This window comes from Podarcis filfolensis (assembly GCF_964270895.1).
Source record: "Podarcis filfolensis genome assembly, chromosome: 6".
Classification (NCBI taxonomy): Eukaryota; Metazoa; Chordata; class Lepidosauria; order Squamata; family Lacertidae; genus Podarcis; species Podarcis filfolensis.
The window spans coordinates 9,143,133-9,170,342 of record NC_139609.1 but is presented as its reverse complement, the minus strand read 5'-3'; the positions used below and the strand labels follow the sequence as shown (position 1 = coordinate 9,170,342).

The 27,210-nt window shown below is 46.2% G+C and overlaps 1 protein-coding gene across 1 annotated transcript in view; it reads left to right on the top strand.

Moving 5' to 3' along the window:
* Window positions 1-2,418: 2,418 nt before the first annotated feature.
* Window positions 2,419-27,210, top strand: part of ADCY10 (adenylate cyclase 10) — an 89,495-nt gene continuing 64,703 nt past the window's right edge. Inside the window, exons 1-12 of the mRNA XM_083621686.1 lie at window positions 2,419-2,670; window positions 3,241-3,345; window positions 6,500-6,538; window positions 7,512-7,655; window positions 11,933-12,138; window positions 14,569-14,665; window positions 16,926-17,014; window positions 18,902-19,093; window positions 21,187-21,308; window positions 23,231-23,307; window positions 26,595-26,784; window positions 26,966-27,021. Coding sequence (XP_083477812.1) covers window positions 2,520-2,670; window positions 3,241-3,345; window positions 6,500-6,538; window positions 7,512-7,655; window positions 11,933-12,138; window positions 14,569-14,665; window positions 16,926-17,014; window positions 18,902-19,093; window positions 21,187-21,308; window positions 23,231-23,307; window positions 26,595-26,784; window positions 26,966-27,021 — 1,468 coding nt within the window. The 5' untranslated portion in view covers window positions 2,419-2,519. The remainder of the gene's footprint in view (window positions 2,671-3,240; window positions 3,346-6,499; window positions 6,539-7,511; window positions 7,656-11,932; window positions 12,139-14,568; window positions 14,666-16,925; window positions 17,015-18,901; window positions 19,094-21,186; window positions 21,309-23,230; window positions 23,308-26,594; window positions 26,785-26,965; window positions 27,022-27,210) is intronic.

Here is a 27,210-nt window from a genome sequence, read left to right as displayed (position 1 = left end):
GTACCACGAGTTAAGAACTTAATTTGTTCTGGAGGTCCGTTCTTAACCTGAAACTGTTCTTAACCTGAGATACCACTTTAGCTAATTGGGCCTCCTGCTGCCACTGTGCCGCCACGGCACAATTTCTATGCTCATCCTGAAGCAAAGTTCTTAACCTGAGGTACTATTTCTGGGTTAGCGGAGTCTTTAACCTGAAGCGTCTGTAACCTGAAGCGTCTGTAACCTGAGGTACCACTGTATTTGTCTATACTGGTTCTTAAAGTATTCAATAAACATTATTCATCCGTTCTTATATTCCTCATTTTCATTTTCTCTTATCCTATTCGTCAGACCAGCCAGTTCAGCATATTTGAACATTTTACGCTGACATTCTTCCTTGGTGGGTACTAGACGTGTTCTTCACCTTTGTGCCAATAAGGCTCTAGGCTACGGGTAAAACTGATTTTATTTCCCTTTGGACATGTCTACACCATAAGCCAATATTGGTCTTATGCAAGTTTACCTAACAAGGCTTCCCACCAAATATCCCAGGAATTCTAACTGGGGTGGGGGGGCATGAGGCATCCCTTCAGAGCGCCAGTTCCCAAAGTTCCCTGGGGAGAGGGAAGGACAATAAAGCTACTTTAAGTCTGTGCTATAGAGTTGCCCTTGCAAGGGTAAAAGGGTAAAAGAGTATTGGGAAATGATCTATAATGAATTGAAAAAAAATGTTTAAAATACTCCCACCCAAAAAAGCCCCCCAGAGTCCTTTCTGTTGGGGATAATTCAGACTGAAATCCCCAGGTGTCAAAAAAGGTTATTTCTGTATGCCACTACTGCGGCCCGTGTTTTGTTAGCCCCAAAATGGAAAATGAGCAAGGTCCCAACTAAAGAAGAATGGCAACTTAAGTTGACAGACTATGCACAGCTTGCAGACTTAACATATGGAATAAGAGAAGAACATACGTTTAGAGAAGATTGGAAAATGTTTATTGAATAGATGGGAAATAATTGTGAACAGCTGAAAATGCTGGCAGCATTGAGATAAATTCAACAGTTCTGATGGATGTAATGATGCATGGAAGTGAGAGCTGAACCACAAAGGAGGCTGATCACTGAAGAATTGATGCTTTTGAATTCTGGTGCTGGAGGAGACTCTTGAGAGTCCCATGGACTGCAAGAAGATCAAACCTCTCCATTCTTAAGGAAATCAGCCCTGAGTGCTCACTGGAAGGACAGATCCTGAAGCTGAGGCACCAATACTCTTCTCATGAGAAGAGAAGACTCCTTGGGAAAGACCCTGATGTTGGGAAAGATGGAGGGCACAAGGAGAAGGGGACGATAGAGGACGAGATGGTGGGACAGTGTTCTCGAAGCTACGAACATGAGTTTGACCAAACTGTGGGAGGCAGTGGAAGACAGGAGTGACTGGCGTGCTCTGGTCCAGGGGGTCATGAAGAGTCGGACACGACTAAACGACTAAACAACAACAAAATGATGGAATACTAAATGGGTATAGTTTCAGTAAAATATGAAGGAATTTATGATATGTAAAATGAACCATGGAAAGAGAAGAGGGGAAGTCACTGATATCGTATGGATGCAAAATGGCTTCTCCCTGCCCTGCCTAGAGGAGGAAGGGGGCGGGGCTGAGCTGGCTGAGCGCCATTTTAAGCAGGGGCTGGGGCTGGGGGGTGGGGGTGGGGAGTACTACTTGCCCCCTTCGCCTCTTCTTCCATCTCCGCCCCCCAGTGCTGCTTCCCTGGCCCACCACAAGGTCTGAGGGACAGTGGACCAGCCCGTGGCTAAAAGAATTTGCTGGAGTTTAGTTTGCCCTTTGGGTGGGGTGGGGGCCTGCAGTGGCCCTTGGCCCAGTAGGTTCTTTGGCAAAAGGAGTACGTTTAGCCTAGCAACCGTTGTTAGGAAGGAAACAGCTTTGAAAAGGTAAAGGGACCCCTGACCATTAGGTCCAGTCGTGGCCGACTCTGGGGTTGCTGGGCTCATCTCGCTTTATTGGCCGAGGGAGCCGGCGTACAGCTTCCGGGTCATGTGGCCAGCAGGACTAAGCCGCTTCCGGCAAACCAGAGCAGCACACGGAAACGTTGTTTACCTTCCCACCGGAGCGGTACCTATTTATCTACTTGCACTTTGACGTGCTTTCGAACTGCTATGTTGGCAGGAGCAGGGACCGAGGAATGGGAGCTCACCCCGTTGCAGGGATTCAAACCGCCAACGTTCTGATCAGCAAGTCCTAGGCTCTGTGGTTTAACCCACAGCGCCACCTGCGTCCCAGTAGGTTCTTTGGCAAAATGAGTACGTTTAGCCTAGCAACCGTTGTTAGGGAGGAAACAACTTTAAGTAACTGCTATTGGAGAAGAGCCCTCTGTCACTTCATTGTGACATGGGGCTGACAAAAGAGATGCTGCCGACACAGGTGCGGGAAGGAGCCCTGCCCTCCCGGTCCCTAGGCACCAGGTAAGAAGTCCTAATGCCTCTCTCCGGCAGCTCTGAGACAGTGTCCCAATAAACGCTCAGCAGGAATGACGAGTGAGGACAAGAAGCAGTTTGAGATCTCGAACCTCGGCAAAGTAGCCGCTCATGTCCCCGACCTCATAGTTTATGGTGATTTCTCCCAGGAGGTGCCTTTCATTGAGAGCTTCGATGGCGTGTTGCTCTTTGTGGACATTTCAGGTAGGCAAAGGGAGATCGGCGTTGGGAGGGAGGGACGGGAGCAGATTTCAGAGGCACCTCAAAGAAAGAAAGGAAGAGAGTTGAGGGACTTCAAATTGTTGTCCTGATGGGTAAAGGATGCGCAAGTGCCTCCATACTGAAAATAAACCCAGCTTCTCAGGCGTTCATATTGCTTCATGCCACCCCAAACTCCTCAGCAGGGTGAGAATCCAGGGGTCCCAGTGCTTACGCAGAGTTTGGAAATGCAGCAAAGCGGAGACTGTGGTGTCTTTATGACATATGGGTTATTTACACAGATATACAACCTGAGCCTGATGGGGAGGAGTTCAAAGCGTTGCACCCCGAGAGGGCCTCTCGCTTCTCTCATTGGCTTGTATCCAAAACAGAAGCCAGCCATGCATAAAAGCAGTCAGCCCCCAATAATAAAATATTGGGGGGTGGCGGGAAGGGAAGAAAAGAAACCGTCTCCCAAAGTGATGTGAAACCTTCCGCCTGCCTTTCCCACTTCCATCCTCTTGGCTGTAACTCAAGCTGTGTTTCACTAATAGCAAGTGCTTACATATCTTAAAGGTTTCACGGCACTGACCGAAAAGTTCAGCATGACCACCAACCTCGATCGCGGTGCTGATGAGCTAACGCTGGCCCTTAATAACTATGTGGGAGACATCGTGGAAGGTAAGTAGAGCAACCTGAATGCCAAGACCCCGTGACCCCGCAGTTCTCTAGTAGATAATGAGCACACGTACACAAGTATTTTGGTTTTTTATATATTTTTTATTTTTACCAACCACCAAAACACAAACAGTGAAACCCCCCAGGCGGCTGATACATTGGGTATACAATATTCAGTAATATACATATTCAATAATATACATATTCAATAATGTTCAATAATAACATATTCAAATTAACCATATGTACACTTCCATATACCTTAACACTCCTCCCTCCACAAGGTTTATTTTAATTGCCCCAAATTGTTCAAACCTACTCAAACAATTCAATATCTTCTCAAACCAATCCTCCTCTTTCTCACTGACCTCAAACCCTTTCATTCTATGTATCTTCACAATTAGGCATTCTAAAATTATAATATTATTCAGTTTTTTCCTCCATTGGTTCACCCCTAGCTCTTCGGCATTTCCACAATTACTCACTATAGCCTGTCTGGCTGCAATTACCATCAATTTTACCCATTTGCATTCCTCTTTTGTTTTTAACTCGGTAACCGTACTACTCAGGGTAATGAGAACCATTCATTTAGTTATTTCCACGTTCCTTCCCACAATTCTCGATATTTCTATACCAATCTGTTTCCTAAATTCATTAACTAATGGACAATCCCACCACATATGACTGTACATTCCCATCACTCCACATTTTGGTTTATGGGTTCAAATAGGCCACAACTTTATTGGTTATAGATGTAAGCGGTTTGGCTTATGCATTGGGGTGAAGCCAGGCTATATCTTGACTCCTGCCCGTCTGCAGGGCATCCAACCAAGGGTAAACCACCAACAGAGCCCTATTGTTGGGAAACTATGTACGTGCAGCTACTCACACAGAGTCAATTAAGGTTTGGCAGACAGCCAGAAGGCAATCTGAAGGAGTAAGTCTGCCTGGTGATAACAGAGACATGGAGACAGCTCCCTGATTGGTCAAGCTCTCTCAAGGGAGTGATAATTATTGGCCTACTAACTGGAATGTGTTTGTTCAGGAGTTCAGAGGTTCAGAGTTCTGTGTCAGTGTAGGAGTTGTAAGTCGTGTATAGGAGAGCAAGCTAAAGATTCGTGTTCTGTTCCTGTAAATAGTCCACTGTATATAATAAGCACCTAACTACAAGTTCCTGGTTCCTGCTTCGTCTATCCTGTCTGCAGCCAAGTCACCAATTGCTTCCGTGGATTCTGCGTTGACTCTGCTAGGTCTGGCTAAGGTCCTGCAACTAGTTGGAAAGTTGCGAAACACCAAATAGGTTTTGCCAGTACCTATGACTTACATCAAATAGGGTTTGCTGGTCCCGGGGGGAGGTTACCGTGGGGCGAGGTCCAGGACCTGAGTCGAGGGTCAGCAGACAGTCGGGCGAAGTGGGGTCCAAAGCGAGGAGCCGGGCAAGGACAGGAACTCTGGGGGAACAGGACTGGGTGCTGGCCGAAACAGCTCTTCAACGACATTGCTCCCGCAACCTGGCCTTTATCTTCTCTGAGGCCAGGGGCGGTCCCGGCCCCCAGGAGACCCGCCTCTCCTGGCCTTAAGGCGAGCACTCCTCCTGGGAGAAACCAGTTCCCTCCGCCTCTCTGCCCTGAGCCTCTGCAGTTCAGGAGAGGCTGAAGGGTTACTGGACCCAGGGGGAGACTCACCTGTAGGCACTGAGTCCTCAACCACCTCCGGAGCCAGAGTGGATTCACCTGGTGCCTGCTCCTGAGGATCCAGCACAGGTGCAGGCGCTTCAGAATCAAGGCCCTGCCCCAGTTCAGCCGGCCCTGGAGGCGGGGACTCCTGTGCAGGCTGGGATTCCTCCGGTTCAGCCTCTGAATCGGATTCCCAGGCCATCACATAGGGGCACCCCGAGGGGTCCCTATTGAAGTTGTGGCATGTCCCAAGCCCACGTCTGGGCATCGGACAGGATCCATACCTCCGGATCCCTTGAACAGGATACCCTTATGAGGAGGGGCAGGCAGAGGCTACAACCTCACATCACAACCCTCACTTTGGTTCCAGAGATATTCTATCATCCCAGCACTCAGACAATGTTGGGAAGTGCCAGGCGATCCTGCAAGGGCTAAAATATGGCCAGGACCAATTTTGAGCTGACCTAAGCCCTAAGTAGAAAGTGAAAGATCAGAGGTTGGAATGGGCTTCAGTCGCTGCCACATTTGTTCAAAGGATTTCTGACATCAAGGCTAGGAGAGACTCCAGACGAAAAGGTTGGGGCATTGTTGCCACTGCCAGTCACGACAGGCAATCAAGGGCCAGGTGGACCAAAACCTGGAATTCAGGAGTCCAGAAATTGGGGAGCAAGTGGAGGGCACCCCCTTTTGGCACTGTCCCATGGCTGAGCCCAAGTTCAGAACACTCTCTTGATTGGATCAAGGTTCAGATCATCTTGGGATCATTGAACTCTCCTGAGGGCTCGAGTCTGGATTTTAAACTGGGAATTGTGGCTCACCAGCACCCACAGTTGCTATAAGGGCGATCGATACTGGTGGACTAATAACAGCCTCTAATTAATGCCCACAGGGAGGAAAAGCAGCAGAAAGTGGCAGTGCCCTTTCTGGGTTGTAACTTTAGTTGTCTTTCTTTTTTCCTCCTGGTAGGGGCTGAGGTGGGACGCGGGTGGCACTGTGGGTTAAACCACAGAACCTAGGACTTGCCGATTAGAAGGTCAGTGGTTCGAATCCCCATGACGGGGTGAGCTCCCGTTGCTCGGTCCCTGCTCCTGCCAACCTAGCAGTTCGAAAGCACACCAGTGCAAGTAGATAAACAGGTACCGCTCCGGCGGGAAGGTAAACGGTGTTTCAGTGCACTGTTCTGGTTCGCCAGAAGCAGCTTAGTCATGCTGGCCACATGACCCGGAAGCTGTACGCCGGCTCCCTCGGCCAATAAAGCGAGATGAGCACCGCAACTCCAGAGTTGGTCACGACTGGACCTAATGGTCAGGGGTCCCTTTACCTTTACCTTAGGGGCTGAGGTGGTGAAGTGAACAACCCCAATTTAAAACTTTATACCCTTGTCTGTCTTAAGGTATTAAGAGCACACAGAGAGTTAGAAGAACTGTGAAAGCAATGGAAGCTACTTCTGTAACCTTTCTCCCTTTCTCTATCCCTTGCAGAGGTGTTGGTGTTTGGAGGCGATGTCTTGAAATTTGCAGGTAGGACCCTTCTGTGGGCGGGTGTCACACCTGTGTGTGTGTGTGCTTTCAATTGTATGTTCCATAAAATCCAAGTCTTTCTTCTTTCGTATATAATTTTTATTAAATTTTATATTTTACAATTTAAAGTACTCATTTATACATCCTTAAGATATCAATGACCTCCTTTCTTCTCTTTCCATGGTTCGTTTGACATATCATAAATCCCTGCATATTTTACAAAAGCTATACTATTCAGTATTCCATTACTGCATCCACCCAAACTTATTTACACTGTTGAATTCATCATAATGCTGCCAGCGTTTTCAACTGTACACAATTCAATATATTCAACAAATATTTTCCAATCTTCTCTAAGCGTATGTTCTTCTTGTTCTCTTATTCTATATGTTAAGTCTGCAAGCTGCGCATATTCTGTCAACTTAAGTTGCCTTTCTTCGTTGGTTGGGACCTCAATCATTTTCCATTTTTGAGCTAATGAAACACGGGCCGCAGTAGTGGCATGCATAAATAACCTTTCCTGACCCCTAGGAATTTCAGTCACAAATCCAAGTCTTTCTGAAGGAGCGTCTCCACCTTCATCGTTCAGTCCCGACACTCAAATCCAATGCTGAGGGCCTTCTGGCGGTTTCATCATTGCAAGAAGTGAGGTTACAGGGAACCAGGCAGAGGGCCTTCTCAGTATTGGCACCTACCCTGTGGAATGCTCTCCCATCCGATGTCAAGGAAATAAACAACTATCTGACTTTTAGAAGACATCTGAAGGCAGCCCTGTTTAAGAAAGTTTTTAATGTTTGATATTTCATTACATTATTATTATTATTATTATTATTATTATTATTATTATTATTATTATTAATGTTTTGTTGGGAGCCGCCCAGAGTGGCTGAGGAAACCCAGCCAGATGGGTGGGGTATAAATAAATTATTATTATTATTATAATTATTATTGTTATTCTCTCTGGCTTCTGTAGGGGATGCATTGCTGGCACTCTGGAAGGTGGAGCGATGCCATATAAATGATATCATCACTCTGGCACTGAAATGTAGCTTCAGCATCCAGCAAGAGTACGGGGTTCGCGATACGGAGGTGGGACTGGAGCTGCGTGTTAAGATAGGTACTGCATCCTCCCCTACATGGAGCTCAGAGCCTGTGACGCTTGGAAAGTCAAAATGTGTGCCTCTGCCTGAGAGAGACAGGAGCACAGACTGGCACAGGGGTCCTTGCTATAATTCCCCCCTGGTTCTTCTTCTTCTTTAGCGATCACTCGTAGCCAAGTAAGATTGCCTTCCATGAACACGGTTTTAACAGTGAGTCCGCAAGTGACCGTGGAGGCCAATTCTGGATCCACATGTCCTTCCACAGTGGGGACATAGGTTTCCAGGTGGGAGTTGATTACGGTGAGGGTTTGCCAAACGTGCCTTCCTCTTAGCACATTTCTCCATTGCATCCGAAGTTTGAGTGTCTTCATGGTCCATGGCACCTTTAGTGGCTGTTGCGTGTTCAGTGAAGGCTGTTGCGTGTTCAGACCCAGAGACCTCCCTCCTAAATAAATTCACACTTGACTCAAATGTTAGTTTTGGTTTTTGGCAGAATTTAGGCCACAACTTTATTGATTACAGAAGGTGAGTGGTTGCATAGGCTCTGATTCGACTAGCTCCCTGCACCCTTGCAGGTAGCACTGACCCAGGGCACCAGCATAGGTCAGCCAAGGGTGAACACCTGGGTAGGCAAAAAGCCAAGAACAGACTATGTTCACCACCCAGATGCCCCCCGGCCTCAGGCACGGGCACAACCCCCTCTCACGGGTTGACCAAACCAAGTATTAATGGAATGCCCTTCACATAGGGATGGCGAGAGCGTTCTCCCATCCCTATCACCTGAACCAGAGCCTATCCGCAACCTTACAAGTTGCGACGATTTGCTGTGTGGCAGGTGAAACCCAAATGGCAACAGCCAATCAGCCAAGTGGGGAAAATTCCTGCCGTGCCCCTGACCCAACGACAGACGACACACAATGGCATAGCAAGGTCAAGCGCAAAGCCCTAAAAGTAGGGAGAGGTGGGCAAGTGATCTGAATGCACGGGCCGAAAGAGGAAGCTCTGGGTGACGTACATGGGCATAAATAGGTCCCTCGAACCGTTTGGACTGCGTCCCATTGGCCAGATTGAACCCAACATCAAGGGACCTATCAACTGGGTGTTGTGGCTGACCAATCTTACCCACCCACAACACAGGTGGTCAGTCTCCAGGTCTCACCGCAACACATACCCTCTTTTAGGGAGGACATGATTTCTCCAATTGGAGCACTCGCAGGCCAGTGTTTCCCAGTTGTCGGTGTTTATACTACATTTTTTTTTAGATTTGCTTTGAGAGAGTCTTTAAACCCCTTCTGTTGACCACCAGCATTACACTTTCCATTTTTAAGTTCGGAATAGAGTAGCTGCTTTGGAAGGCGATAAGCACAACATGACCAGTCCAACGAAGTTGATGTTGAAGAATCATCGGTTTGACACTGGTGGTCTTTGCTTCTTCCAGTATCCTAGCATTAGTGTGCCTGTCTTCTCAAGTGATGGGTAAAATTTTTCGGAGACACCATTGATGGAATCAACCCCTGGTTCTAGCCAGCAGGCAATCCCTCTCACTTAACAGCCATGCACAGAGGTTACCTAAATCTCATCTATTCTGCCAGGACTCATCCACAGTCCCACTTGTCCTTCTGCCATCCCCCAGGAAGACCAGCTCTTTACTGCGGAATCAGAGCAAACATCCGTCAGGTTTCCCACACATTGGTGTGGGCTCCAATTCAGTGCAAAGAGCGGCTTTCCCCGGGGAAAGAGGCAGGGCAAAGTCAAAACCGCTAGAAAGCATGGGGCATGTGGAAAACCTCATGGACTCCTGCAAGGTGTCGACGAGCCCTTACTTAACTGTTCCTTTCACAGAGTCTTCTTTCTTTCTTTGGTGATCACTCGTAGCCAAGTAAGATTGTTTTCCATAAACATGGTTTTAACAATGAGTCCATAAGTGACTGTGGAGGCCAATTCTGGATCCACACGTCCTTCCACAGTGGAGATATTGGTTTCCGGGCGGGAGTTAATCACGGTGTGGATTTGTCAAGCGCGCCTTCCTCATAGCACGTTTCTCCCTTGCGCCCTGAGTTCAAGTGTCTTCAAAGCCCATGACACCTTTGGTAAAGGCTGTTCTCCAACTGGAGCGCTCACAGGCCCGTGTTTCCCAGTTGTCAGTGTTTATACTACATTTTTAAAAAATTGCCTTGAGAGATCTTTAAACCTCTTTTGTTAACCACCAGCATTACACTTTCCATTTTTAAGTTCAGAATAGAGTAGTTGCTTTGGAAGACGATAACCAGGCATCCGCACAACATGACCAGTTGTCAGTATTTATGCTATATTTTTAAAGATTTGCCTTGAGACAGAGTAGCTCCTTGTTCTCCAGACTGTAAGGAGCCATAAGGAGGAAACATCAGGCTGCCATTTGTTTGGAATTTCCCAGACATACCTGGGAACTGGTCGTCGGAAACAGTGTCCGGGCAGTAATCTCTGAAATGTCTAGGAAACTCCCATGTCAGGAGTGTAGATTCTGGGGTGAATGTCCTTAAAGTAGCTCAACAACTTTTATTTCCGGATTTTCACTTTTTGAAATATGGCAACCCTAAGGGAAGGGCCAGGTCAGAAAAGCAGACAATAGTTTGATAGGCCTAAATCCCCCTCACCCTTAAGACCATTAAGGGAGAAATTGGAAGAACAAAACTGTTCCCGCAATAGTAGAGTGGCAAGCTCTAATGACAGAACACTTTCAGTTGGCAAAGTTATCAGGAAGAGTAAAAAAAAGACACAAAACAGAGAGTCGATAAGGAATGGAGAATATTTAAAGAATACTTAAAAAATCGGGACGCGGGTGGCGCTGTGGGTAAAACCTCAGTGCCTAGGACTTGCTGATCGCATGGTCGGCGGTTCAAATCCCCGCGGCGGGGTGAGCTCCCGTTGTTCGGTCCCAGCTCCTGCCCACCTAGCAGTTCGAAAGCACCCTTAAGTGCAAGTAGATAAATAGGTACCCCTTTATAGCGGGAAGGTAAACAGCATTTCCGTGTGCTGCGCTGCTGCTGGCTCGCCAGAGCAGCTTCGTCACGCTGGCCACGTGACCCGGAAGTGTCTCCGGACAGCGCTGGCCCCCGGCCTCTTAAGTGAGATGGGCGCACAACCCTAGAGTCGGACACGACTGGCCCATACAGGCAGGGGTACCTTACTTAAAAAATCATTATAAGAATGAAATTCTCTTGGCAGAGCTAGACTGATTCTTGCAAAACAAAAAGTGTAAATAATATTATGTTAGGACATCTGAAGATAACTGAATGTAATATGGGGCTGCGCATTATAAAGGAAAGAATAGACATAGTAAATGAGAATTTTTGGAAGTCTTTTTAAAGTTTATTTATATAAATCTTTTTTCTTTTTTCTTTCTTTTTATGAAATTGTATTTGTATGAACATAAAGGACAATTTGTTATTATATTCGTACAGAAGAACTGTAAAAAATTATGTACTTGTTTCTCCTTATCTTCTTTTTCTTTTTTCTTCTTTGTTCCAGTTTTTGTATTGAATATTGTTGTGTATATATAGACTTCTCTTTTTCTAACTGAAACTAATAAAGATTATTTTTTTAAAAGACCATTAAGTCCCAGCTGCACCACTGACTAGAGGATATGCTATGGCCCTGGATATGGTGGCAATTAGGTAAAGGTACCCCTGCCCATATGGGCCAGTCGTGTCTGACTCTAGGGTTGTGCGGCCATCTCACTTAAGAGGCCGGGGGCCAGCGCTGTCCGGAGACACTTCCGGGTCACGTGGCCAGCGTGACGAAGCTGCTCTGGCGAGCCAGCACCAGCGCAGCACACGGAAACGCCATGCACTTGCACTTAGGGGTGCTTTCGAACTGCTAGGTGGGCAGGAGCTGGGACCGAAAGACGGGAGCTCACCCCGCCGCGGGGATTCGAACCGCCGACCATGCGATCGGCAAGCCCTAGGCGCTGAGGTTTTACCCACAGCGCCACCCACGTCCCTATGGTGGGAATTATTTCCATGCAAAATGAGAACTATTGAATTAATTTCCATTGCCACGTATGATTTCATGTTATACCTGGGATGCTTAACAAACGTCTTTTGCTGCAGCAAATATTATTTCAATCCCCAACTACTAAATAAATGCTCTTGGACAATTAATCAGCAATTAATCAACCTGCTTTTTGTCCGTGTTGTATGCTGTCTCTTTAGATTTTGTTTTGTTTATATGTTTTCATTCATGCATTCTCTCCATTGTTAATCTAGCCATTTCTGTGAGGTGTTCAAATGGATTACGATGTTGTACCTTTCTCCAGGACTATCTGCAGGTCACATCTCAAAAGTTGTGGTCGGAGACAACAGGCACCAGTATTTCCTGGTAATTGGCCGGGCAGTGGATGAAGTGCGGTTGGCCCAGAACTTGGCGAAAGCAAGTGAAATTATCCTGTCGCCAAATTGCTGGGAGCTCTGCGACCGGAAATTAATTGAGGTGGAAAAAATCAAAGATGAGCGAGCTGTTAAGGTGGGTGGGTGCCGGCGGTGGATGACATGCTTGCCGCTGCCTGTTGTGGCATCCTTTCTCTCTACCCAAAGTTTAAACTTCTAATAACTTAATCAGAAATACTTGCAAGGACCAGATTGGCTTATGATTTAAATATGTGATGTAATAGAATAATATGTTTAAAGTTATTATGAAAAGAAAGATGTTACTTGATTAAATTAGTAATTAGTTTTGGAAAACCGTCACAATGATATACCATATTTTTTGCTCTATAAGACTCACTTTTTCCCTCCTAAAAAGTAAGGGGAAATGTGTGTGCGTCTTATGGAGCGAATGCAGGCTGCGCAGCTATCCCAGAAGCCAGAACAGCAAGAGGGATTGCTGCTTTCACTGCACACCGATCCCTCTTGATGTTCTGGCTTCTGAGACTCAGAATATTTTTTTCTTGTTTTCCTCCTCCAAAAACTAGGTGCGTCTTGTGGTCTGGTGCGTCTTATAGAGCGAAAAATACGGTGCATTGAAACTCAGCCAGGGGGACTCGAGGAAGTCACTTAATTATGTCAACAAAAGTGGAATTATTACAGTTAGGATTTATGTTTGTTTGTTTGTTTGTAAATTGGGAAAATCAATAATTTTTTTTGGAAAAAAAGAAAAACAAAGTTTAAACTTCTGGTGGAGGAAATAGAACATGGCTGAGTTCAAGATCCTTGGCCCTCCCAGGTTAGTGCTGTTTGTTAGAAAAAGCAGCTACTCTCTGTGATCTTAGGGTTTATCCACACTTACTTTTGGCTCCATTCTTTCCAGGTAGAGGTCCACACTGTGTGACCTCTGTGACCAAGCATTTGTTGTTGTTGCTGCTGCTGCTGTTTGCCCTGAGCTTTCCCTGCAAAAGCCCACTCTTTAAAGCTGAATCAGAACAAAAGTCAATTCGGGTTTCCCACAGATTGCTGTTTGTTCCAATTGTGCTTTAAAGAGCAGATTATCACAGGGGAAGATCCAGAGCGGGGAAAAAAGGACACATAGCTTTAAATCACAGAGCATGCCTGGAAAGAGCGGAGGAAAGGTTAGTGTGAGTAAGCCCTTCGTCTAGGGTCTTTCCCACACCAATGAAGCTGGAGAGTGAACCCGGAACCTTCCGCATTCAGGGCATTGTGCTCTTCTACATATATGGGGAATGGCTTCTCTGTTGAAGGCAACTCTTGAAAAATGGAGGATTCTATGCACAGAATCAGAAGGAGAATTTTTCACTAGCAGTAGCAATTCCTCCCATCACAGGGTAATGTTTTATTTCTTTGTGCAACTGGGGGAGGAGAATGTATTCTCCAGGGAGGGATGGAATCAGGTCAGGATTAATGGCACCACCCTGGTCAGCCTTGCAAGGCCACCCAGAGGGTTGATGGTCCTGGCGCAGGTGTGTTGCTGAAGCTCTGCAATTCCTCACCTGCTCATCCTCCTAGCCCTGGGATCAAGGAGAGTGATAGAGGGTGCTTCATACAGGAACAGGGATTGCGTTGTCCTTCTCCCAATCCCAACCACCTCCTGGCAGAGCTTCTTTCTGTTCCCCAGGGCTCAGCCTCGCAGGTGTTCTGGTTGTAGCTTTCCCCACTAACTCAGAAGGGAAGTATTCCTCCCTTAGCTAGGGTTGCCACCTTTGGTCAGGAAAGATAAAGGACAGGTTGGGCAAAATACGGGACAGGGACAGGGACAGGTCTGTGGGGGAAACTGGGGGGCTGAAATTACTTTACGTGGTGCAGAAATGACTTCAAAGCAATGCATTGCAGTGACATACAAGGTTTACAGTGGGGGAAAAACAACCAAAAGCATTTATGATTTGCAACTGTAAGAAAAATGCTGCCTATTACATGTGTAAAGGTAAAGGTACCCCTGACCGTTAGGTCCAGTCGAGGCTGACTCTGGGGTTGCAGCGCTCATCTTGCTCTATAGGCCGAGGGAGCCGGCATTTGTCCACAGACAGCTTCCGGGTCATGTGGCCAGCATGACTAAGCTGCTTCTGGCGAAACCAGAGCAGCACACAGAAACGCCGTTTACCTTCCTGCCGGAGTGGTGCCTATTTATCTACTTGCACTTCGTGCTTTCAAACTGCTAGGTTGGCAGGAGCTGGGACCGAGCAACGGGAGCTCACTCCATCGCGGGGATTCGAGCCGCCGACCTTCTGATTGGCAAGCCCTAGGCTCTGTGGTTTAACCCACAGCGCCACCCACATCCCTCCTATTACATGTATAGCCGGACTTAAAAATCATACTGGTGCTGAACAGGGTAGGGACATGAGGAGACAGATAAGGGGGGAATGTGATGGTAATTTGCATCCAAGGAAATGTGCTTGGGGTCTTGTGGTGCAGGGAGAGATTAATGTTGGGAAGTTGACTGACAAAGGTCATATCTGGCAGAAACGGGTGAAGATGGTTAAACAGCTGTAATTCTGTTTGCCAGGTTCGATACATTAGAAATACCCTGGATTTTGACACTGAGGAGTTCTTTGACAGATGCACACAGTACCTGTACCAAAACCGCATCTGTGACAATTTTGGTGAGTTCTTTGGCTATTCTGAGATGTCTAGAAAGAGGTCCATAGATGTCCCTTGAATGGGCGCTGGGCTGGAGCAAGTCATATGGTGGGGGCTCCCATTTTCATTTTCTGCAGGCGAAATCTGCCTCCCAATGTGAACCAGAAGGCAAAGGCACCAATAATAGGGAAGAGCCCTAAAATACATTAAATAAGTGCTACGGAGTGAACCTGAAACTATATGGATACAAAGCACATGTCATATCATTGCTAAGTACTTTTAAAATCTGCATACATTAAAAAAACAACACATTAGGATATTTGGGATTGCATTACACCCATCGTTTCTAAGGGTTTACTCGCCCTTTGGGATTACCCACACCTCTTTCCCCCAGGGAAAACTGCTCTTTTAGTGTTCAATCGAAGCAAATAGCAATCGGGTTTTCTGCAGATTGAGGTTTGTTCTGATTTAAAGAGTGGGGCTTTCCCAAGGGGCAAGGGGGAAACTGCTTGGACTCATGCCTAAAAAGTGCGAGCCAAGCTGAAAACTGCTTGAAGCTGTGCTTTCTAGGCATGGGAACAGAAGCGGAAGTGTAGACAAGCCTTAAGACAACACAAATTTTTCCTGCCTATTACACAGATCTGGGTAAGGCCTTCCTTATCTATGTGTTCATAAATCCTCTGCAGTACCAAACAGTACTATTCACACATGGTAAAACTCAGACTGGGCTATATAAAGGGGTAAAGGGTAAAGGGACCCCTCTGCAGTACCAAACAGTACTATTCACACATGGTAAAACTCAGACTGGGCTATATAAAGGGGTAAAGGGTAAAGGGACCCCTGACCATTAGGTCCAGTCTTGACCGACTCTGGGGTTGCGGCGCTCATCTCACTTTATTGGCCGAGGGAGCCGGCGTACAGCTTCCGGGTCATGTGGCCAGCAGGACTAAGCCGCTCCTGGCGAACCAGAGCAGCGCACGGAAATGCCGTTTACCTTCCCGTCGGAGCGGTACCTATTGATCTACTTGCACTTTGATGTGCTTTCGAACTGCTAGGTTGGCAGGAGCAGAGACCGAGCAACGGGAGCTCACCCCGTCGTGGGGATTCAAACCACCGACCTTCTGATCGGCAAGTCCTAGGCTCTGTGGTTTAACCCACTGCGCCTGCACAACAAATATCAAAGGCAGCAAATTGCCTTCGTAAAGAGCAGAACTTTCAAGAAAGGAGCCAAGCCACAGGTTCAAGTCATACCACACATCAAATGCCTCATGCAATAAATTGCAAATGTAGAAGATTTCCTAGGAAACAGATGCCCAGTTTTGAGATGGGGCACAAAGCACCAGTGCTTGAAAGGTGGCAACACAGAGAGACTGTTTCTTTCACGTGCACAGACAGAGCTCATGCAATCATTTTTTGCCCTAGTCAAGGAAACGAAAGGGTCTCTCGCCATAAGGAAGCTCTAAGGCATTATCCTAAAAAATTAAATCTCCTCCTCAAACACACTCAGACAGACCAAGAAACTCTTAACTCATTCACTTATTCCCTGTGTTCACAGAACAACTCATTTAGTCCAAGATATTACAGAGGGTTAGTCTGTTGCATCAAAAACACCTGAGTCTTTTTACATTTTAAACATTGGTTGGGCATTTCGTTAGTTAATCTTAATCTTAATCATAATCATAATCATAATCATATTATTTATACCCTGCCCACCTGGCTGGGTTTCCCCAGCCACCCTGGGCGGCTTCCAACAGAATATTAAAATACAATAACCTATTAAACGTTAAAAGCTTCCCTAAACAGGGCTGCCTTCAGATGTCTTCTAAAAGTCTGGTAGTTGTTGTTCTCTTTGACATCTGGTGGGAGAGCGTTCCACAGGGCGGGTGCCACTACCGAGAAGGCCCTCTGCCTGGTTCCCAGTAACTTGGCTTCTCACAGGCAAGGAACCGCCAGAAGGCCCTCGGCGCTGGACCTCAGTGTCCGGGCAGAAGGTGTAATAGCTGCCTAACATAAATACGTGTGATGTCTAGTGACATATATACATAATGGCTCAAGCAAATGGCACCAGACCCTCCACCGCCCCAAAATTACTGAGCGCAGGGATAACCGACTCGCAATTTGTGGGGCTGTAACTGGCCCCCATACATTTTGCATAGCCCTGCACAAGTACGCAAGTGGGTGCATGGGTGCTGCGCATATTGGGAGAAGCTTCCATCCTGTTCTAAACTTTCCTAATCACGTCTTTCTTTCCTCCATGAAAATGCTCTCACCTTTCCTCCCTAGAGATTTTGAGAAATGCCTCTGTGTTGCCTCCAAATGACAAACTTGAGAAGTGTTTGAGAAAATACGTGATGAGGAATATCCTAAAGAAGGTACTTCAGTGCTTGACAGTTGCTTTCTTACTATTACGCGGCGTGTTGCAAACAGGTAGTGCTATTGTCATTCTGTGTGTATTATTTCCCCTCCACAAGACAGACACGACATATATACCGGCCAAGTTCTTTTATTTTCTTATTTTTAAATGCTTTATTAACCGTAGTTACATCCATACATCAAAGACATTTTACATACATACAAAGACATTTACATTGATTTACATAGTTTTGTAAATCAAACTCATCAAAATAAAAATTCCATCAAAGAAGTATATATCTTCATAAATTTGAGTTCCCGTCCTTCTCAACATCTTTTCACTCTCATAAACTTTATGTATTGAAGTTCTCACCCTGGCCACCAGAAGTATCATGTATATAGTTTTCACTCAGGTCCAAGTCAGTTACCGTATTTTTCGCGCTATAAGACGCACCAGACCACAAGACGCACCTATTTTTTGGAGGAGGAAAATATGAAAGAAAATATTCTGAATCTCAGAAGCCAGAATAGCAAGAGGGATCGCTGCGCAGTGAAAGCAGCAATCCCTCTTGCTGTTCTGGCTTCTGGGATAGCTGCGCAGCCTGCATTCGCTCTATAAGATGCACACACATTTCCCCTTACTTTTTAGGAGGGAAAAAGTGAGTCTTATAGAGCAAAAAATACGGTAATTTGGGCGGGAAGCCCTGGGTGGTTGTTACAATGTTGACAGCTGGCTGCCTATAAAAGCAGGCCGGCTGAGCTGTTTGCTGTTCAGTTCCAGCTTACTATAAAGAACCACTTGGAGAAATCTCTGTGTCGTCTGCTATGTCCACCTACTATTTAATATAAACCCATTACCTAAATTTGTCAGCAAAATCATAATAAAATATGAATATACATCTATGTATATATATCTGTTTTAACCCATTTAACCTTTATTTACAGAGCTTATTCAAAAGCTGCTACCGAATTCAGATTGCGACGCTTACTTTTTAAGTAACTCTTCAGAGGTTTCCAGTTATCAATGAACTCTTTTCACTTGGGGTCCCAAATTTCAGCTGTGGCACCAAAATCCAGCACCTCCCGTGCTCCATTCTAAATCATAGTTCTGGCCTCCCCCATGGCGCCACACCCAGACCAACCCAACCCAACTGATCTTGCTCCCCTAGATCTGCTTCTGCCTCCCCTCATCACTTATACCTTCATGGAAAAGTCATCTCTGTCCATCCTGTTTTTCAGATTTTTTAAAAAATGCTTTTTATTGATGTTTCGTTTAATACAAACAAACAAAATACAGTAAATTTCAACAATCATTTACCCACCTTCTTTCCCCACACTCTGCTGAGCATTGACTTCCTTCCCTCCCTTCAACAGGTTTTCTTATGTCAGTTACTTTTCCACAGTTTCTTATTGTATCCAATCCTATCTACATCGTAAGATTTATTTCAGTCCTGCCAGAGTCTTCAGATTTCTACAGTTATTATTGATGTACTCCATAAATTTACTCCGATCTTTTTGGAATTTTGCTTCCTCCTGATTTCAGATTCTACAGGTCAGTTTTGCTAATTCCGCATAATCCACCATCTTCGTCTGCCACTCCTCTATTGTTGGTAATTCTGGTACTTTCCATTTTTGGGCTAACAAAGTTCTGGCAGCAGTCATAGCATACAAAAATAACCTTTGATCTGCTTTCTCTATTTCCTCTCCCATCAAGCCTAGCAAGAAAGCATCCGGCTTTTTCAGGAAAGTGTATTTAAATATCTTTTTCAATTCGTTATAAATCTGTTCCCAAAACTGTTTCATTTTCTCACATGTCCACCACATGTGATACAAATCTCCACCTTTATCTTTGCATTTCCAACATGTCTTCCTACTCATCCTGTACATTCTCCTGTCCTGTTTTTCAGATCGATGACAACCAGCCCCTGGAATATTTATCAGAGCTTCGACCTGTGACGATCGTCTTTGTGAATCTGCAGTTTGACGAAAGCGCCAACACTCACCATCTCTGTAAGGCCATCCAGGATGCCAACACAAAGATCGCGGCAATCATATACCCACTCAGTGGCAAGATTAACAAGGTCTTCATGTTTGACAAAGTGAGTCTCCTGCAGGCATGGTCCTTATCAGCAAAGCATTGCAAAATTTGGGGTTGGCACAGATCACTGTAGGATGGAGGGTCCTACAGACATTCTTTATATGATGTACGCATGTCATTGGGGTAGCTGTGGGCACTTTTGAGCTGTGCCCTCAGATAATAATAATAATAATAATAATAATAATAATAATAATAATAATAATTTATTTACATTCCGCCCATCTGGCTGGGTTTCCACAGCCACTCTGGGCGGCTCCCAATAGAATATTAAAAACACAATAAAACATCAAACATTAACAACTTCTCTAAAGAGGGCTGCCTTCAGATGTCTTCTAAAAGTCAGATAGTTGTTTATTTCCTTGACATCTGATGGCATGATGTTCCACAGGGTGGGCACCACTACTGAGAAGGCCCTCTGCCTGGTTCCCTGTAACCTGGCTTCTCACAGTGAGGGAACTGCCAGAAGGCCCTCGGTGCTGGATCTCAGTGTCCGGGCTGAACGATGGGGGTGAAAACGCTCCTTCAGGTATACTGGACCGAGGCTGTTTAGGGCTTTAAAGGTCAGCACCAACACTTTGAATTATGCTCGGAAACGTACTGAGCGCCAGTGTAGGTCTTTGAGAAATTTTGTTGCAGTCATGTGGTATGAGTAGCAGGTGATGAAACTGCAGGTTATTACAAAACTGCAGGTTATTACAATAATCCTGCCAATATTCTTATCTATTTACAGTTTGTTTGTAAACATTCAATAAACCATTATCATTTTTTAAATAAAAAGTTTGCTATCTTGATTTCTTATTTTTCCGGTAAGTTTCGCCATTTCTGCATATTCCATAAGTTTTTGTATCCGTTCTTCCTTTGCTGGGACTTTTTCTTCTTTCCATTTTTGGGCAAGTCACATTCTTGCCACTGTAGTCACATATGTGAATAAATTTCTATACAGTTTGGGTAGTTCTGTCCCTATATTTCCCAAAAGGAATTAATACAGTGCAGTATTAATTAACATGTTTACTAACCCACCTTTCTTCCAAGAAAAGAAGAATCACCTTTCTTCCTCCCTCTCAGTTTACCCTCCCCAAAAGTCTACAAGGTAGGCTGAGATGCAGCGATTGGCCAACATGAGCTCCACGATTGGCCAGTGAGCTCCACGAATGAGCCAGAATTTGAATCATGGCAACATCTCCCTCAGAGCTGGTCAATGGCCAGTTGGCGTTAAGACATCCTCACTGCAAACCCTCTCTGTCAGAACTAACCGCCAGTGCTGAAAACATAGTGTTCTTCTATTTTATTGTATGGTTTACTTGACATTAGGGTTTCCTACTACAGTGGTGAGACGCGGGTGGCGCTGTGGGTTAAACCATAGAGCCTAGAACTTGCCGATCAGAAGGTCGGCGGTTCGAATCCCCGTGATGGGGTGAGCTCCCGTTGCTCGGTCCCTGCTCCTGCCAACCTAGCAGTTCGAAAGCACGTCAAAGTGCAAGTAGATAAATAGGTACCACTCCAGCGGGAAGGTAAACGGTGTTTCCATGCGCTGCTCTGGTTTGCCAGAAGCAGCTTAGTCATGCTGGCCACATGACCCAGAACCTGTACGCCGGCTCCCTCGGCCAATAAAGCGAGATGAGCGCCGCAACCCCAGAGTCGGTCACGACTGGACCTAATGGTCAGGGGTCCCTTTACCTTTACCTACCTTGGGTTAAGAACTTAATTTGTTCTGGAGGTCCGTTCTTAACCTGAAACTGTTCTTAATGTGAAGCACCACTTTAGCTAATGGGGCCTCCCACTGCTGCTGCACCGCCACCGCACAATTTCTGTTTTCATCCTGAAGCAAAGTTCTTAACCCGAGGTACTATTTCTGGGTTAGCGGAGTCTGTAACCTGAAGCGTCTGTAACCCGAGGTACCACTGTACTTAGCTTTGTTTCATGTATTATTTTTATGGGACAATTATTTTAGAATTTTATATGGCTGCTTTGGGAGACCATAGCCTGAAAATCTGCACACAGAAACCCTACATGCGTAAATATCTGCATTTTGCAAATGGCAATAAGCTGCTCTTATAACAACTTCTCCGATGTTCTTGCCCCTGCCCCCATAAGGGTTGCACGTTGCTTTGCATCTTTGGCCTCCCTGGGGATAAACAGTCTGATGAAGGTGCAAATGCTCTGGACAGTGCCAATAAAATCCATGCTTTCTGTTCCACGGCTCTCATGAAAGTAAGGTAAGTGACTGAGTGCGCCGGGGATATATTTTTGGCAGGGTTACGGGTGCCGCCCACACCAGAATCACCAACCCTGGCTTGCCACCCAACGGGACTGTCGACAACTCCACCCTCTTACTGCTTCCTGGCGATGCTTGTGCCGCAACCCTAGTTGAGCATCGTAAGAAACATGGCAGCTGGGATGTGGGTTCAATGCAACAGAGCAAGGTACTGGGAAACTAGGGCCCATCCAGTTTTGTGGAGGTGTCTGGCATGCCCTAGATTGCAGCGGACAGTGGGTGGCCCTTGTCTCCCACTCCTCTATTGCAGTACTATTTGCTTCGAGTGGAAAGAGGTGGAAGTGTAGATGTGGGTGAGGAGGAGAGGCCTCAGCCCAGACATGTCACTCAGTGCTGAAGGGAAAGGACTGTGCTAGGGGAAGGAAAGCAAACCAGAATGGCTGAGCAGCCCTGAGGAGTTTCGGCGGTTGGGTGTGGTTGGCTGGTCCCTTTCTGCTCCAAAGGGGAGGAGACTGTCTGTTTTCTTTTTTCCAAAAGGCATTCCAACAAGAAGCACAACAGCATTGCTGGATCCTGGTGCAAGCTTAGTTGGATATAATAGGAAGCCAGTATAATAAGTGAAATATACTCGGAGTCGAGTGTGAATTTCATGCTCTTTATTCAGCTCATAGCAGCTATGAATGAAACTTTTCCCAAAATGTCTAGCTATATATACATTATTTATATTGGCTAATTCCGGGCTGCTCTTGTAGGCCAATCAGGTTGCGGATTCGCCTTCTCCAGAAGCCTGATTGGCTGCTCCTGCAGGCCAATCAGGTTGCTGATTCACTTCATCCAGGAGCCTGATTGGCTGCTCCTGCAGGCCAATCAGGTCACTGATTCACTTCCACCTGGAGCTGGATTGGGTGACTCCTGCGGACCAATCAGGCTGCTGCATTCTGGATCCTATTCTTCTAGGATTCAGCTCAGTACATAACAATAAGGCATACAGCCAAAATCGCCAGTTGATCCAGGACTCTTGAAACCGATTTTTTCCAATTCCCCCTGCCCACCCCAATGATGCTTGTAATTGCTGAACCAGTTCCAAACTGAGTTTCCATTATGGTTTAAGAAAAAGTGGGCCTCAGAAGTCCAGGAAAGGTGTTGGCTATCTGACACCTTGGCCCGCAGGGTCAACTCTAATCCTGTCCTTAGAATTTGAAAAACCTAAAGGCGGGAGTCAACATCACACTTTTACGAATGTTTCATCTACGTAATTGTATTCATTTGCCCAGATAGCAAGGCAGAGGGTGAGACCTGCTCTGGACAGGTAGAGATGGTTTCATTGGGGGAGGTTCTTGGGGTTCCCGGCTTTACGCAGTTTTGCATTTCTGTGTGGACCCCCCAGAACTGAACCCTCACATAAGCTGCAAGTTCCCTGTAGGTGCAATATTACATACCGCGGGAATGAAAAGCACTCGCCAGAGACAAAAAGTTCACACGATGCTATAGAACTGGGCTGGGGAGCACATCAACACAGGTGGACATGGGTGGCACTGTGGTCTAAACCACTGAGCCTCTTGGGCTTGCCAATCAGAAGGTCAGTGGTTCAAATCCCGCAACGGGGTGAGCTCCCGTTGCTCTGTCCCAGCTCCTGCCAACCTAGCAGTTTGAAAGCACGCCAATGCAAGTAGATAAATAGGTACCACTGTGGTGGGAAGGTAAACAACATTTCTGTGCGCTCTGGTTTCCGTCACGGTGTCCTGTTGCACCAGAAGCAGTTTAGTCCTGCTGGCCACATGACCCGGAAAGCTGTCTGCGGACAAACGCCAGCTCCCTCAGCCTGAAAGTGAGATGAACGGCGCAACCCCATAGTCGCCTTTGACTGGACTTAACCGTCCAAGGGTCCTTTACCTTTACCTTTGCCCTCTCTTGTGCTTTCAGACTTGTCTCCATTGGAGTCACCAGTGGGCCAGTTTTCTGTGGAGTAGTTGGCCATCGTTTGAGACATGAATACACAGGTATCGTGACTGTAGCCTCTTGTACCTTCCCTGTGTTCAAGGCCAGTTTTATGAATGTTGGTTGGTGCAGTAAGTGAAAGATTCTCTCCCCCCTCAGTGCTTCCCAGTAGTTCACCCCCCTCATGGCCTGTGCTTTGGCAAACTCCCAGCACCGGCTTCCTTCACCTGCAGACTCCTGCTCCTGTTACCGCTGCCTGGAGCCTTTGCCTTGCTGCTCAACCCAACTAGTGTTTCATCAGTGTGGTGTAGTGGTTAAGAGCGGTGGACTCGTAATCTGGTGAACCGGGTTCACGTCTCCGCTCCTCCACATGCAGCTGCTGGGTGACCTTGGGCTAGTCACACTTCTCTGAAGCCTCTCAACCTCACTCACCTCACAGAGTGTTTGTTGTGGGCGAGGAAGGGAAAGGAGAATGTTAGCCGCTTTGAGACTCCTTCGGGTAGTGAAAAATTGGGATATCAAATCTAAACTCTTCTTCATCATCATCTCTTGGTGGGTTGCCTTCTCTAGGTTGTTGCTTCTAAGGATTCTCCCGTACCGCACAACTGGGCAGAAATCTTGCTGCTTACGATGGGGTGGAAAGTTTGCATGCTATGAAGGTCTTGCTCACAAATTTATTGACAGCTGCACAAATTATGATAGCCAGGAAGTGGAAGGGGCAAGCAGAATATAAAATGGAAGAATGGTATAAAGAGGTGTGGGATATAGTTATTAATGATAAATTAACATGTGCCATTAAGGTAAAACAGTGATTATGCAGGAGAAATGATTTTGAAGGGTATTTGTAGAATTTGTACTGTTAAAATGGAAAGGGGTGAAACCATCGTAAGAGGTGTTGAAATTTGGGGAGGTTGGATAGTTACAATGTAATGGTCTCGGGGGTGGGGTGCACATTTTATTCTTATTTATGTATGATTATTACTTTGGCAAAATAATATAATAAATTAAAAATAATAATAATTAAAAAGCAAAATTTATATACCAAAAAAAGGGGGGGGAGAAATCTTGCTGCTGAAATCCTTTTGGCTTATAGCACTGGCTTTTCCCGTGTCCTCTATTTATTTATTTCCCTGTGTCCTCTATTTATTTATTTTCCCATGTCCTCTATTTATGCAAATGTTTAAGCCTCCAAAGTAGCTTACATTAAACGAAACATATCGTAGCAACAAAATAGTTCAATAATAATAAAAAAAACAAATAAAGTGTTAGAATGCACAGCAACATTAAAGAAACAACACGATGCAGTGCTCATCCACTCTTCTGTTCACCCTGCTGCTTTCTACTGGGAAAATCCCGTGGTTTAGCACTGAATTCAAGCAAACGGCCTCAGTCCTGTATACCTGAAGGAGCATCTCCACCCCCATCGTTCAGCCCGGATTCTGAGATCCAGCACCGAGGGCCTTCTGGCGGTTCCCTCATTGCAAGAAGTGAGGTTACAGGGAACCAGACAGAGGGCCTTCTCGGTAGTGGCGCCCACCCTGTGGAACGCCCTCCCTTTAGATGTGAAGGAAATAAGCAGCTATCCTATCTTCAAAAGACATCTGAAGGCAGCCCTGTTTAGGGAAGTTTTTAATATTTAATGATGTATTGTTTTTAACACTTGATTGGAAGCCGCCCAGAGTGGCTGGGGAAACTCAGCCAGATGGGTGGGGTATAAATAATAAATTATTATTATTATTATTATTATTATTATTATTATTATTATTATTAACACAAATTGCCATTTGCTCCGATTTAGTGCTAAAGAGCGGTGGTTTTTTTCTGGGGAAGCTGTGCAGCAAAGGCAAAACCACTACAGTGGCACCTCGGGTTACATGCACTTCAGGTTACAGACTCCGCTAACCCAGAAATCGCGCTTCAGGTTAATAACTTTGCTTCAGGATGAGAACAGAAATCGTGCTCCGATGGCACGGCGGCAGCAGGAGGCCCCATTAGCTAAAGTAGTGCTTCAGGTTAAGAACAGTTTCAAGTTAAGTACGGACCTCCGGAATGAATTAAGTACTTAACCCGAGGTACCACTGTACTGGAAAAGCAGAAAACCACTTGGCCCCTGTGCTTTCTAAGCAAGGGACACACAGAAGTATGGGCGAGCCCTGAGACATCCTGAGTAGGTGGCCACAAGGAAAGAGACTCGGTGCCCTAACAGCCAGACCACACCTCTAAATCTCCCTGCTGCGGATGCTCCCTCCCAGAGAGAGTCCCTCATCAGGTCTTGTTGAGACCTAGTGCTGTGAAGGGAGGGAAACAAGCAAGTTTCCATGAGATGGGCCTGCGGCACTTCTGTCATTTATTTGCCTGCTGCTGCTGTGCCACAGGAAGTTCGATCTTTTGGTCTGGCAGAATAATAATAATAATAATTTATTATTTGTACCCCGCCCATCTGGCTGGGTTTCCCCAGCCACTCTGGGCGGCTTCCACAGAGACCAAAAATACACTAAAATGTCACACATTAAAAAATTCCCTGAACAGGGCTGCCTTAAGATGTCTTCTGAATGTCAGGTAGTTGTTTATCGCTTTGACATCTGATGGGAGGGCATTCCACAGGGCGGACGCCACTACCGAGAAGGCCCTCTGCCTGGTTCCCTGTAGCCTCACTTCTCGCAATGAGGGAACCGCCAGAAGGCCCTCGGCGCTGGACCTCAACGTTCGGGCTGAACGATGGGGGTGGAGACGCTCCTTCAGGTATACATGGCCAAGGCCGTTTAGGGCTTTAAAGGTCAACACCAACACTTTGAATTGTGCTCGGAAATGTACTGGGAGCCAATATAGGTCTTTCAAGACCGGTGTTATGTGGTCTCGGCGGCCACCCCCAGTCACCAGTCTAGCTGCCGCATTCTGGATTAGTTGTAGTTTCTGGGTCACCTTCAAAGGTAGCCCCATGTAGAGCGCATTGCAGTAGTCCAAGCGGGAGATAACTAGAGCATGCACCACTCTGGCGAGGCAGTCTGCAGGCAGATAGGGTCTCAGCCTGCGTACCAGATGGAGCTGGTAGACAGCTGCCCTGGACACAGAATTGACCTGTGCCTCCATGGACAGCTGTGAGTCCAAAATGACTCCCAGGCTGCGCACCTGGTCCTTCAGGGGCACAGTTACCCCATTCAGGACCAGGGAGTCCCCCAAACCAGCCCGCCCCCTGTCCCCCCAAAACAGTACTTCTGTCTTGTCAGAAGTGTTGTCAGGCACAAGGCGGTGCTTGAGGTGGCCCAGACGTAACACCGCTTCTGTTTCTCTGTGTTAAGACACCAGCTAGACCAAAGTATGTTTTGTCCTTGTTTCTCCCGTGACACAGTCATCGGCCGGAAAGTGAACCTTGCGGCCCGGATGATGATGTATTATCCCGGAGTAGTGACCTGCGATGCTGTCACTTGCGTCAAATCCAAGTTGCCATCCTATTTCTTTGAAGAGCTCCCGTTAATTGAGATGAAAGGTGTTCTGAACCCTGGGACAGTCTATAAATTCCTTGGGGTTACGGAGAAAACGTAAGTATTACCTTCGCGTACAGCCAGGCAATAAAAGGGTGTGTTTTTTTTGTCATGATGGGTTACTAAAACCCTGGCGTGGGACACTTTTGAATGAAGAATGGGCTCAGGGAACGAAAGCAGCCCCCAATTTGAGTTGAAGAACTTATGAGGTTTCCTTTTCTTGTCCTCATTCCTTTAGAATGATTTACAAAGCATATCTGAGCAGAGAGAGGTGCGAATATTACCCTTTGCTGGGTAGGTGACATATCCTTCATTCAGCGACATTGTTGATGATCGTTTATTGGAGCAAGAGAGAGAAAATGCTATGGATCTGTGATATTCAAATGGTTACGTATTATAATCAGCTCTCTTATTGATGTTCAGGTGCAATTGCTGTTGCCTTTGTAGCCCAAACAGCACCACCCATGCAGAAAGAGGTACCAG